We start from the raw sequence: 12,592 nt of genomic DNA, 5'->3' as shown, positions 1-12,592 counted from the left end.
AATTAATTGAGGTAGTATTTATGTTTGGAATTAATTGTTTTTTCAGAGCTCTGTGGCAGTAAAAGAGATCTGTTTCCTTATAAAGTGATGCTAATAAAACTAAATTAATATGAAAGTTATGTGTGGTTGCAATTGTATGTTGCTATAGGGCATTGTGGCCAGTAGCAGTCCCTGCAAGTTGCCATTTACTGTATAGTTGGGCAATGATTCCCTGTAACGTTGATGAGAGTATTACAAATTTTACAAGTGGCTAAATAAATGGTAAAATGTAATATTTAAAATGTTTTTATTTACATGTAAATGGATGTTTGCTGATGGAGTAAAAAGTTTGTTATTAAGTTCAGATTCTGATTCTATGATGTTCAAAACATTGAGAGAGTTGATTTTAACATGTTGTCTGTATGCGTGTCTGTGTATCTGCAGAAACCTACCTACAACAATAGCTTTCAGAAAATTTGAACCATCTTTTTCAAACTAGCTGCATGGTGTTTGTCTTGTCTTTTATCAGACACATTGTTTTTGATCAAGTTCGGTCTAGTACTTAGTTCAGTTTGATCTATGTTCTATAATAACTGATGTAGAAGTAGTTTCATTTATATGTGATTTTTGCAGTCCTCTCCATTTACTCACAGGACCAGGCCTAAAAATGTGCTACATTTTTGCACAGTTTTAGAGATGCATATTTTTTTTAAATATACATGTATGCACATACAGAGGCACTTACAGGTTATGCACACGAACACGCACAATCATAGAAGTTTATAAATGAAGATAGCTGATAGCTTGTTTGCCATACCAGAACATACATGATGAAGAGAAAGAAATGAACAAGCAAACACATACATACTCCCCCCTAGATCTATAAAGGTCAACTTGGACAGAGGGATTGAGCCGCTTTGTACCAATGTGTACAGTTTGTTTACTTCATTTGACCTACCGTTTAGATTCAAATTACATAGTGTTTTGTTAAATCTTCTGTTTAGTGATTTCCTGTGATATCACTTAAAGTGAAGTTTACATGGAACTACTGCATGAACCATACCAAACCAATAAGTTTTTCAGTGTGTAATAGAGCTTTAAGCACTTCCTGAAGCCAGTTTCTTATTGCTGTTAGTTACGTGAATATTATTTTTAATCCTTTTATGCACTTTCCATTGAATTTGTAATTCACATTTTATTAATATAATTTGCCGTATGTTTTATTATTACATAAGAGATTTGTTTGAGTGTGTGATGCCGTGGACTTCCACTGTACAGTAACTGGGGTTTATTCCTGCCTTGCGCTGAAGGTTGCTGTGATATGATATGAGCCTATGATTCTGAAGACGTTTAAGCAGATGTTAATAAAATTTAAAGGAATTCTCCATCCAAAAATCATTACTTGTTACTTATCACTGGTTTTTTTAGTTATGGCCAAGAAAAAGTTGTTCATTTCATGTTTTTGTGAAGAACAATGTAACAAAATAACTAACAGGTATCGATGGGGACTAATGCTGAACAACAGCAAACAAGATCTAAACATTCATTTAAAAACACAAGTACTCATGTCTTGCTATCTACATGTCAGGCATCCAGTTGTATACTCATAATATCCCAAACGTACTGTATGTATTTTTCCTGAAAGTCCTCTCATGAATGAAAACGGAATACATTGAAACATGAACAAGGATTTAAATTAAAAGAACCATCCACCTCACCCTCAGCCCAATCCATGCCATCATTCATTGATCAGGGGGTCCTGCCAATTAATAGCTTATTCATTGAGTAATATTTGCTTAATGTAGAAATCAGAATTGTAGAGTATGGTCAGAGAGACATGTACAACTGATGACCCCTGAAAACATTATCAGATGGAAAATATGCCGTACATTTCCTCATATCCTAGATGTTTCAGGAAAAGGAAGATCAGTTCATTGTTGCAGTTAGAAGTACTGATTTTGTTCTTAACAGTCAATGCATGAGGAAAGAGGTGGATCTTCAACTCAGAAGCTCAATTCAGTTTTAATGCTCTCTCTACTGTGTATGAGTGAATTTTCCAGAAATGGTTTGTTTAACAATGTTTTAGCCGTACAACTGGACAACTGACAGATGGATTATGTGACACAAATAATTTTAGATTTTTTTTCATGGACATATTGATATTGCTTTTGTTCAGTATTGGTTCCTATTGATGCATATTATTTTAGCAATTTTGTTACATTCGATCACCATAAAAACATGAGAGTAACAATTTTTCACCCAAAAACAGAACAGGGTAAGTATTTTTGTGCGGAGTATTCCTTTAAGATGTGACCATGAAAGCCTAACTTTTTAGACTTCTTTAACCAATATGCATTCATTAAATTTATTTTAGAGCAAAATTATTTGAAAGTGAATCTGTGAATGAAAACCTTCGCAAGAATCTTTCAAGAGCTTCATCTAGGTCCTCATTTTATGGAGGGCCAACTTCGTATTCATCTTCATTAATTGCACCGGAAAAAGAAGCTATAGAAATAATTGAAATGGCTAAAAAAGACCTGGAGAAACTCAAGAAAATAGAAAAGAAGAAGAAGAAAAGGTATTGTGCATTTTAAGTTTACTTTGTGGTGTCTATATATAATGTCTGTGCAAGAGTGTGTTTTTAGGGATATATTCTTTTTAAATGAATATTCATAAATTATTTATATTATACTGTTAAGAATAAAAAGGTAAATTACTTGTAAACTTACAAATAATTCAACATTTGAAAGGTAAATTTGTATTTTTTTCCAAGTACTGTTTTAATTAATTATTGATTATTTTTATATTGTACTTTAAATATAAGTATAGTGGATGTTTTTGTTAAAGAATCATAGTTTTGGTAAACAGCATAGAATATTACACAATTACTATGTTCTCATAGATAGCATTCAGAAAAACTGCAATCGTGCATTTAAATTCAGCATGTAATATGCATGGTTCTAAAGTGTGTATCCTCATCTACAAGACCTGCAAATTATTTTGCACTTATCACTACTGAGCTGAACATTTCTTAGTGTTTGAATCAGAAGTTCATTTCATGTACTGTAAATGAAACAATGATAAGCACTTCTATTCTTTGTTTTTGTGCTGTTGATCCTAGTGGTTCTGGATGATGCATTAAAAGTAAAAAAGAACAGTATGATTCTTTTTTCATTGCATATATAGTATTCTCAGGAAATTTAAATATTTAAAATTTGAAATGGAATGCAACTGTGATAAACCACTAAACAATAATCTTTTTAAACAGTTTGGAATAAACCTTTTATCAGGTGCACTTCCAGACCCTTAAATGCTTTGACAGCAGATGTGGAACATGAGCAGTTGTCTGTAAAACTTTTGCTTTTGTGGTTCAGTCCTGCATTCTCTTTCCATTGTCTTGTCCCTTGCTATGTATGCTTCCCTCATTCTTTCTTCTGATCTTAGCCTCTTTTCATTTAATATGAAGAGAGAAAGAAAAAAAAAAAAGAAGCTAATTTCATGCACACTTTTAATGTAGCCTAAACAGCATCCCCTACTCGATATGCATAAAAGGTGCAGCTTTAAGAGGATGTATTGCCTTAGTTATTCACCCACTTTCATTCACACCAGAACAATTTAGGGTTAACACTTAACCTAACTTCCACATTTTTGGAATGTGGTAGGCAAACTTCTAAAGAAAAACTCATGCAGACTTTCAAATAGAAAATGCAAACCCTATATTGAAAGTGCCTTTAAACCCAGTATTCTGAAGCTGAGAGATAGTGTCAACTACTGCAGCCAAACCAAATCTTATGTTGTGTTTTATTATTGGTACATTACACAGATATTTGTTTTCTCCTTGTAGTGTCTATTATTGCAAGTTTTGTCTTGGGTAATGGTCAAAAAGGTTTACAGCTATTGTATGACCCATGTGGCCAGGAAGAAAGGAAATGCATACTTTGAATTGCAGGGAGTATCATGCAGATACTAAGGAAAGAAATTGATGGTCTTGCTAGGATCAAGTGGGCCATAGGTACGAATGCTGCAACTTGTGTGAAGTCTGGGCTGTGCCTGTTGATACATGCCATGTGTCTAACTCTAACCCTAACCTTACATAGCCTAAAGGCAGAAAATATATAAGCTTTTGTTTTGCTCTTAACTGTCCTAAACTTGGGCTCACAGAATTGTTTCAAGTATTAGAGTAAAGGTAGTACACAAAATGCTCCATTCTTATTATCACAAGTACAAGGTTTAATTAACACTAACATTAATGAGCTGCATATGGAAAACCTCCAAAATGTGTGCACAGTATCAAAAGGTTCTGTTATATGCTTGTAGGCTAGCAGATTACCAACTTCAAATGATTTGGATTGATGATCAGTCTTCATTCCTTCAATTCAAAGAAGAATATGAATATACAAGTACTGTTACACAGACACCAGAATTCAAATACTACAACTTTGAACAGAGCTACAGACTTTAATTTATCACACAAATAGAGAGTTCATGATATAATAAAACTTGATTTCTAAGGTTTAAACTACATTTACACCCACCTACACAGTGCACCAGGAATTCCTACTTTTTTAGTTTCACCCTTAATTTCTCTTGTGTTACCTTACAAAAAACTTTTTGGAAGTCAAGATACATAATATATACACCTGCCTGATTGTATCTTTTTCTTGCTTCTTCCTGAATTCCTGCATAGGGTTTGATCTCCCCTATCAAAACTTCTGCTGTCTTCTCACTAATACACCTGTTCTTGCCATGTGATGCTTAGTTTTTCCCATTTTCTCTTAACATATGCTTTCATTAATTCACCCTTGATGCCTATACCCTAGCCTAGCCTATAATATTTGGATTACCTCAAACACCTTTTTATATAACATAACATGTTGATATTCACTTAATTCTAATCTTTAGGAATTTCCCATGTGAGCATGGATATTATATATATTATATAATACTAGCTAGCACTGGGTCATTGAAACTATTGAAATTGTCAGGAAAAAAAAAATTGAAATGTAGAGATGTCAGGTACTTGAAAGGAACTACTCTGGACGTCTCCCTCCTAGGAAGTTTCATTTTGCCGAAGTGCTCACATCGCTTGTGCATTAGCGGCTAAGAGACTTTGTCTTTCTTCTGAGGTTTCGCTTTGCCGACATGCTGGCCTCGTTTGTGTATCCTCGGGGGTTTGAGCCCTTACCCTGACTCCATCTCTCACTTCCTGGCCAGACAGACACACACACACACACTTAACATGTAGATGTTTATATAGAAGATGTAGTACATATAATATACAGTGTGTGTGTGTCTGTGTGTATATATATATATATATATATATATATATAAAGCATTTTCCCCTGGGGTGCAGGGGAGCCACCACAAGATCGGAGCTGGGAAGCTCCACTCTGTTGGGGCACATGGCCACTGCCAGGGGGCGCCCGAACGTTCCAGGAAACATGGACTGCAGCACTTCCGCCACAACAGGAAGTGCTCCCAAACCAGAAGACAGATACACCTGGTGTGCTTCCAGGTGCTCATGCAGCACCTGGATCACATCCGGGTACTGTATAAAAGGGGCCGCCTCACTCCATTCTGGGAGCTGGAATTGGGAGATAGTGTGATGGAGCTTTATGAGAGTGGAGTGGAGGCAGCAGGAAAAGAAGATTATGATTAAAGACTGTGAGTGACTTGTGCATTGTTTGTATAAAGAAAGCACAATAAACGTGTGTGTTTTTGGACTTTGCTGTCTTGGTGTCTGTTTGTGGTCGAGGCTGAGTTTCACAATGTATATGTATGTATGTGTGTGTGTATATATATGTATATATATGTATATGTATATATATGTATATGTATATGTATATGTATGTATATATATATATATATATATATATGTATATATGTATTGAGCTTTGCCACCTTGAAGATTCTGAGGAGAATGGTAAAAGGTGCTATGGTCAGATGAGACCAAAAATGAAACTATTTGGCCTTAACCCCAAATAGTATATCAGGCGGATGGCTAATATAGCTTACCATCCAAAGAACACAATACCTCCAGTTAAGCATGGTGGTGGTAACATCATGTTGTGGGGTTGTTTCTTTGCAGTAGAGACTGTGGCACTTGTCAAGATAGAAGGAAAAATGGATGGGGCAAAATTCCATCAAATTCTTCAGGAAAACCTGCTGACTAGGGAATCCATTTCGGGAGCCCAAGATTCTAGGACATTTTTCATTCCCAAACTGCTGTAATTCCCGGGAAAACGGGAACGGCCAAGCTCGCATATATAGCGTGTAAAAATCGATCAAGAAATAACAAGAGTTATTTTGAACAGCAACCTGAAATTGCAGTGTGTCAGTCTGTTGCATCTGCATTATCTGTCCCAAGAAACTTGCCATCACAAAACGATGACAAGAAACTGGATGCATCAGTAAAAGCTGAAATGGCGGTGTTTCAGTGCAACGGCAAGCGCGGGCGTTGTTTAGAACAAATGTATCAGTATCTGAGGATTGTGCCACCTACTTCAGTGGAGGCAGAGCGTGCTTTCTCAGCAGCTGGTGTACTTTTGCATGAAGGTGCGCTCTCGCATGGACGACCGCATGCTGGACACGTTAATAATAATAATAATAATAATTTATCACATTTATATAGTGCTTTTCTCAGTACTAAAATCGCTACCCACAGGGAAGAACCGGGAAGCGAACCCACAATCTTCCACAGTCTCCTTGCTGCAAAGCAGCAGTACTATCACTGCGCCACCTGTGAGGACGTTGTGCTTTCTACGCTCTTATTACTGCAACTAAAGATATATGTACTTCTATGACAGCATGAACTGCTTTTAGATAAGGTTAGTCTTTTATTTGTGTCAACATATTGCAGTAGTTTTATTAAAAATAAGTGTAGGTCATTCTAAAACCATTCACATGTGAGATGCCCGTGCACTGTGTCATCCCCGGGAATGAAATGCGGGATTCCCGAATTCCTGGGAATGGATAAACCCATCCGGGAATGGATTCCCTACTGCTGACCTCTGCCAGAAATTTGTCAATGGGAAGAAGGTTCACCTTCCAACATGACAATGACCCGAAGCATGCAGCAAAATTGATTACACATTGGCTGAAGGAGAAAAAGATCATTGACCTTGCGTGGCATAGTCAGAGCCCAGACATGAAGACTAACTAAAACTGAATTGAATTTCCAAGTAAGATCTGAAATAACATAGATATACAGTCTAATATAAACAGGCAAAACATCAGAGCACAGACCTAAACCCTACAGAGATGCTGTGGAATGACTTCAAGAGATCAGTTCACACTGGACATCCAAAGAATTTGTCTGAGCTGAAGTAGTCCTGTAATGAAGAATGGTTTAAAATGCCACCTGAACATTGTGCAGGTCTGATCTGCAGCTACCAAAAGTACTTGTTAATAGTTATTGCTGCAAAAGAAAGTTTGAGAGTTATTAAATATAAGGGTTCACTTACTTTTTCCTAAGTAATTTGTGAATGTTTGATGTGTGTATTCAGTTAAGATATGAAAGATCAGTGTGTTATTAGCTCAAGTATATTGATTTTGTCTACACTTTTGACTTTGAGAAAGATCTCATCAGATTTTATGATCAATTAATTCAGAAAATCGGTAATTCCAGAGAGTTCACATACTTTTTCTTGTATATATTGGCATCATGGTATTGTGAACATTAATATAAGAATTCCTGTTCTGAGTGAAAGATTGAAGTAATGTATACAATTTGAAATTTGTGCTAACAAAAGTACTCTTTATCACTTTAAGAAAACAAAGGTTGTTTTACTTATCTGTAGGAATATTTAAAGATACTAGTTTTTCTTTGTTAATGTTTATTTTAGGGACCCACTGGTAGTGGATTCTGTTTAAGCAGAAACAGTTTCCACTTTGCATATGTCCTGTAACAATTTTTTTTATTTATACAATTTTGGTATATTTTGTAAACTACTGCCATAAATATATTTTAGCACCTCCTAATTACCATCTTCTAATTTCTTAAGTTTTATTGTTGTGATTTGATGGCAATTTATTATTAAATGTGTTCTGTCACTGCAACACCATTTTATGCTTAGTTTTCATAATAAGCAACACCATTCTGATTTCATGGATGTCACCATGCTCTTGTCACGTCATCTGCTGCTAGTCACTTAAATGTGACATTTGATGTTATCATGCAGCCATTATAAAGGTTGGCACCACATACAGCTGGCTTTCCAAGCTTTGGATCTGCAAACTGAAAATGGATCTGTTGTGTATTTAGGAAAGGGATAATACATTTGTGAAAGAGTATTTGTACTTTCACATTTTGACCCATGGCTTTTGGCTTCTGTTTTGAACTTTGGTGTTTGGGTTACTTTGTGTTTTCTTCCATGTGCTGACTTTGGTCTGGCTAATTGACAGCTGTTTTTTTCCAGAAGTTGGCCTATCCTGGTTCTTTTTCTTTTCAAACCTGAAATTCTTGAAACTTTTTCCAGCTTATCTGTTTTCATTGAAAACATTAATAAAGAGAGAACGCTCTACTGTAAGTCTAAAAAATATACACTTGAAGTAGTTTTTGAAAATTTTAAAATTTTATAACTTTACAGAAGTCCAAAAATACTTTCACATTTCACTTAAGCCTGGGATTTCAATAATAATGCAGTGATCCCTCGCTATATCGCGCTTCGCCTTTCGCGGCTTCACTCTATCGCGGATTTTATATGTAAGCATATTTAAATATATATCGCGGATTTTTTGCTGGTTCACGGATTTCTGCGGACAATGGGTCTTTTAATTTCTGGTACATGCTTCCTCAGTTGGTTTGCCCAGTTGATTTCATACAAGGGACGCTATTGGCAGATGGCTGAGAAGCTACCCAGCTTACTTCTCTCTCTCTCTCTCTCTCTCTCTCTCTCTCTCTCTCTTGCGCTGACTTTTTCTGATCCTGACGTAGGGGGATTGAGCAGGGGGGGCTGTTCGCACACCTAGACGATACGGACACTCGTCTAAAAATGCTGAAAGATTATCTTCACGTTGGCTACCTTCTGTGCAGCTGCTTCGTGAAGTGACATGCTGCACGGTGCTTCGCATACTTAAAAGCTCGAAGGGCACGTATTGATTTTTTTATCTCTCTCTCTCTGTCTCTCTCTCTCTCTCTCTCTCTCTGCTCCTGACGGAGGGGGTGTGAGCTGCCGCCTTCAACAGCTTTGTGCCGCGGTGCTTCGCATACTTAAAAGCAAACAGCCCTATTGATTTGTTTGCTCCTTTGAAGAGGAAGATATGTTTGCATTCTTTTAATTGTGAGACTGAACTGTGATCTCTGTCTTGTCATGGAGCACAGTTTAAACTTTTGAAAAAGAGACAAATGTTTGTCTGCAGTGTTTGAATAACATTCCTGTCTCTCTACAACCTCCTGTGTTTCTGTGCAAATCTGTGACCCAAGCATGACAATATAAAAATAACCATATAAACATATGGTTTCTACTTCGCGGATTTTCTTATTTCGCGGGTGGCTCTGGAATGCAACCCCCGCGATGGAGGAGGGATTACTGTAATCATTATTTCTTTAAACAATTGCTTATTGCATTATTTGTATTGTAGTGGTATGTGCAAAGCTGACCGGTAGCATGGGCTATGGATGCAGGTAGAGAAGAAGGAAAAAAAATACACGCCATCCTCCATCCATTTCCATAATAAACTAGCTTCTGCTTCTGCTTAAACTGGGCAGCTTTACAAGTGCAAATAACTAATATTTTATAATTAAAGCAGATTAATATTTGGTGAAAATGTTATCATATTTACAATAGAAGGGATAATATTTATCACTGATTCCTCACAACTTCAGTTTTTGGCATTCGATGTGTTTTGCAAGGTATGTAAAGAAGAAAGCAAGAGTTAGATTTAAGAAGGGGACTTGCATTCCATGTTGCCTACACCAAGCAGATGTAGCTATCACGACAACTGTTCATGAACTTTACACTAGAAATATTTCAGTACATTCAGCGTCAAAACCAAATGATAATCTGGGTATACAAAACTGTACTGCATGCGGTTTTAAAAACATGTGCTTAGTTAGCTTGAATTTAAATATAAATGCTTAGCAAAGACACTGTCTTCATTTCAGATATTATTGACCTATATGTAGCCTGAATATATTATTTCTGCTTATCAAAAACAGTCTCCCATCAGTATATGAATAAAGGATCCCCTAATAAGCAGTGCAGTTATTGTAAAGTTTAGGATGCACTTAAAAAAAGTATGTGGAATCTTTCCTTGTAAAGAAAAGAATTGCATGTGTTGCTCAGGAGTTCACTTTAAGTGTATTTTTCTGGGCAAATTAGGATAGGACAAAGAAGGCTTATATAGTAGGGATTAGATCTTTGAAGAAGAAAGTAGGACCTCACCACTACTACAAAATTTAAAGACTCCTGCTCCAGTTTCACATTTGCTGTAAACTAATATAGAGCCAGGGAGGTTGGTTGTTTCAAACTAGAAGAGAATTCTTTGCAGGTGAGTAAACCTACCTCTGCTTACTGTCTTTAGTGTGTACAGGTCTTAATATCCATGAATTATTTATTATAAATTATTTTACTGCTTACTGTCTTTAGTGTGTACAGGTCTTAATATCCATGAATTATTTATTATAAATTATTTTACTGCTTCTAAGGTTGAAGCAGATTAATATAGTATAGTAATTGTTGCTAAACTCCCAACGCTGATGTGTTGTTTTTTGCATTCTTGCTGCTTTTTGTCTTGGGGTTTTGCCCATCGTGCCTTCCTTTACTGAACCTCTATCACATTGAAGGCTTCATCAGCTCGAAGAAAGCAGACAAGAAGAAGAAAGGTTGGACACATTTCTCCAAGCTTTTCTAATTTGGGTTTCATTTCAACGGGTAGTTGCCACACGTAAGGCAAATACACTACCAACTATCATATTACTTTTCCTTGTATGAGTTAATTTTATTAGCCATCGTTTTTTATATGCTCTACACAGGATCAGAGTATCTTGCGCATTTTCATCAGTGGTCACTAGGCATTAGACATGTAGAGCGGATTTAGATCCATGTGCATAGAACATGCCATATGCTATGTCTGCAGTTTTATATTACATTGTTTAATCAAGTAATTGTGTTTAATTTTGGTGTTTGTAATATTGTGCTTTTTTATATTAGTATATAGCTGTTTAATTGTTTCTCATACAGTATTCTATTTCTTTTTATTTCAAAACCACCTAAAATTACCAAATGTTTCAGTTTTAAACTTCTACCTGTACTGACATTTGCATTGTGCAAAATTACAATTTTGAATTAGTTACTATGATAATAATTTTATTATGAATATTGGATAAATACTTCATACATATAATCATTAAAATGAAATCACAAGTTAATGAATCTTAATCTACTAGTTAATAAAAGTCACATCACAGTAAAGTTTTCTTCTTTTAACACTAGAATTACCAGATCCTACGAAAAAACTCGTAGATCCGGCCCACCTTAAATCCCATCGCACCTCTCCGTCAGCGTCTTTTGTCCTGCAAATGTGCCGATAAAGACAAGCAGCAAGTAGCCTGCTATTCCATCCTCCCACCGCCGCAGAATGTGCACAAAGTTCTCCCAGCTCATGTCTTGATTATCTGGGAGTGAAGTGCATTTAGAGTGGAAATGAAAGATTGTTATTTGGAACACATGCATTTCATGTGTGTTCCGTTTCTACAATAATCTGTGTAAACACATTGTTAAAACAAAAATGTTTTTCATATTTTAGTAGTAAATGACAAAATTTTGGCATAAACTATATAATGTGTGAAGCCTGAAGTCCAAAGATCAAATAAACACTTTCACAAAAGGTTCAAGGATGATACAACAGCTTCCGTGGCGTAGCGGTAAGATTTGCTGACTTGTAATCAAGAGTCCCCGGTTCGATCCCGACTGCCTTCTATATTTGCTGTTTTCAGTAGTGAGTTTATCTTATTGTTAATATTATACAGTTCACACGTATATTTGGTTTGCGTCTGTAACAGATGGTGTACATTTATAGTACTTGTAAAAGTTACCAGTTTTTTTTTCACTTTTATTCTCTCAGTCACGATCACGATACAAACTACCACCCTAGGGATCTGAAGCTGTTAGTTTATATTTGCAACTGGGAATAACTGTATATGTGAGTAGTGTTTTGAGGCGATGGAACTGGACATTCTCTGATCTGGATGGATAAAAGCTGACACACAAACGTTGATGAATCTGCTTTCTTTGTATCTCACTGTCACTTGATTTTTTTTAAATTCAGTTTTATTGAGTGTTCCTGCTCACACTGAATTAGTATGCACCTTATGGTCTATGAAAAACAGAGACATAGGTATATATGATATTTGGAATTATTCATTTTATGACCTGTATACTGTAGTACATTTTGGAAAACATTGTTGCGCGGATGCAACATTATTCATATTTTTTATATTCATTCGCATAACATCTTGTGGTTGTAATCAGTGACACAGGCTTCACACATTAAATTTTGTCATTTACTATTAAAATATGAAAAATGTTTCTGTTTTAACAATGTGTTTACACAGATTATTCTAGAAACGGAACACATATGAAATGCATTTATTCCAAATAACGATCTATTA

The 12,592-nt window shown here is 35.8% G+C and overlaps 1 protein-coding gene across 1 annotated transcript in view; it reads left to right on the top strand.

Moving 5' to 3' along the window:
* The window catches only part of kif21a (kinesin family member 21A), a 226,819-nt gene that overhangs the window by 116,417 nt on the left and 97,810 nt on the right, over nucleotides 1–12,592 (top strand). The window contains 2 exon segments of the mRNA XM_051935118.1: nucleotides 2,354–2,557; nucleotides 10,766–10,804. Of these exon segments, the coding sequence (XP_051791078.1) occupies nucleotides 2,354–2,557; nucleotides 10,766–10,804 (243 nt within the window).

Source organism: Erpetoichthys calabaricus, chromosome 1 (genome assembly GCF_900747795.2).
Source record: "Erpetoichthys calabaricus chromosome 1, fErpCal1.3, whole genome shotgun sequence".
NCBI lineage: Eukaryota > Metazoa > Chordata > Cladistia > Polypteriformes > Polypteridae > Erpetoichthys > Erpetoichthys calabaricus.
This window is presented reverse-complemented; position numbering and strand designations above follow the sequence as displayed.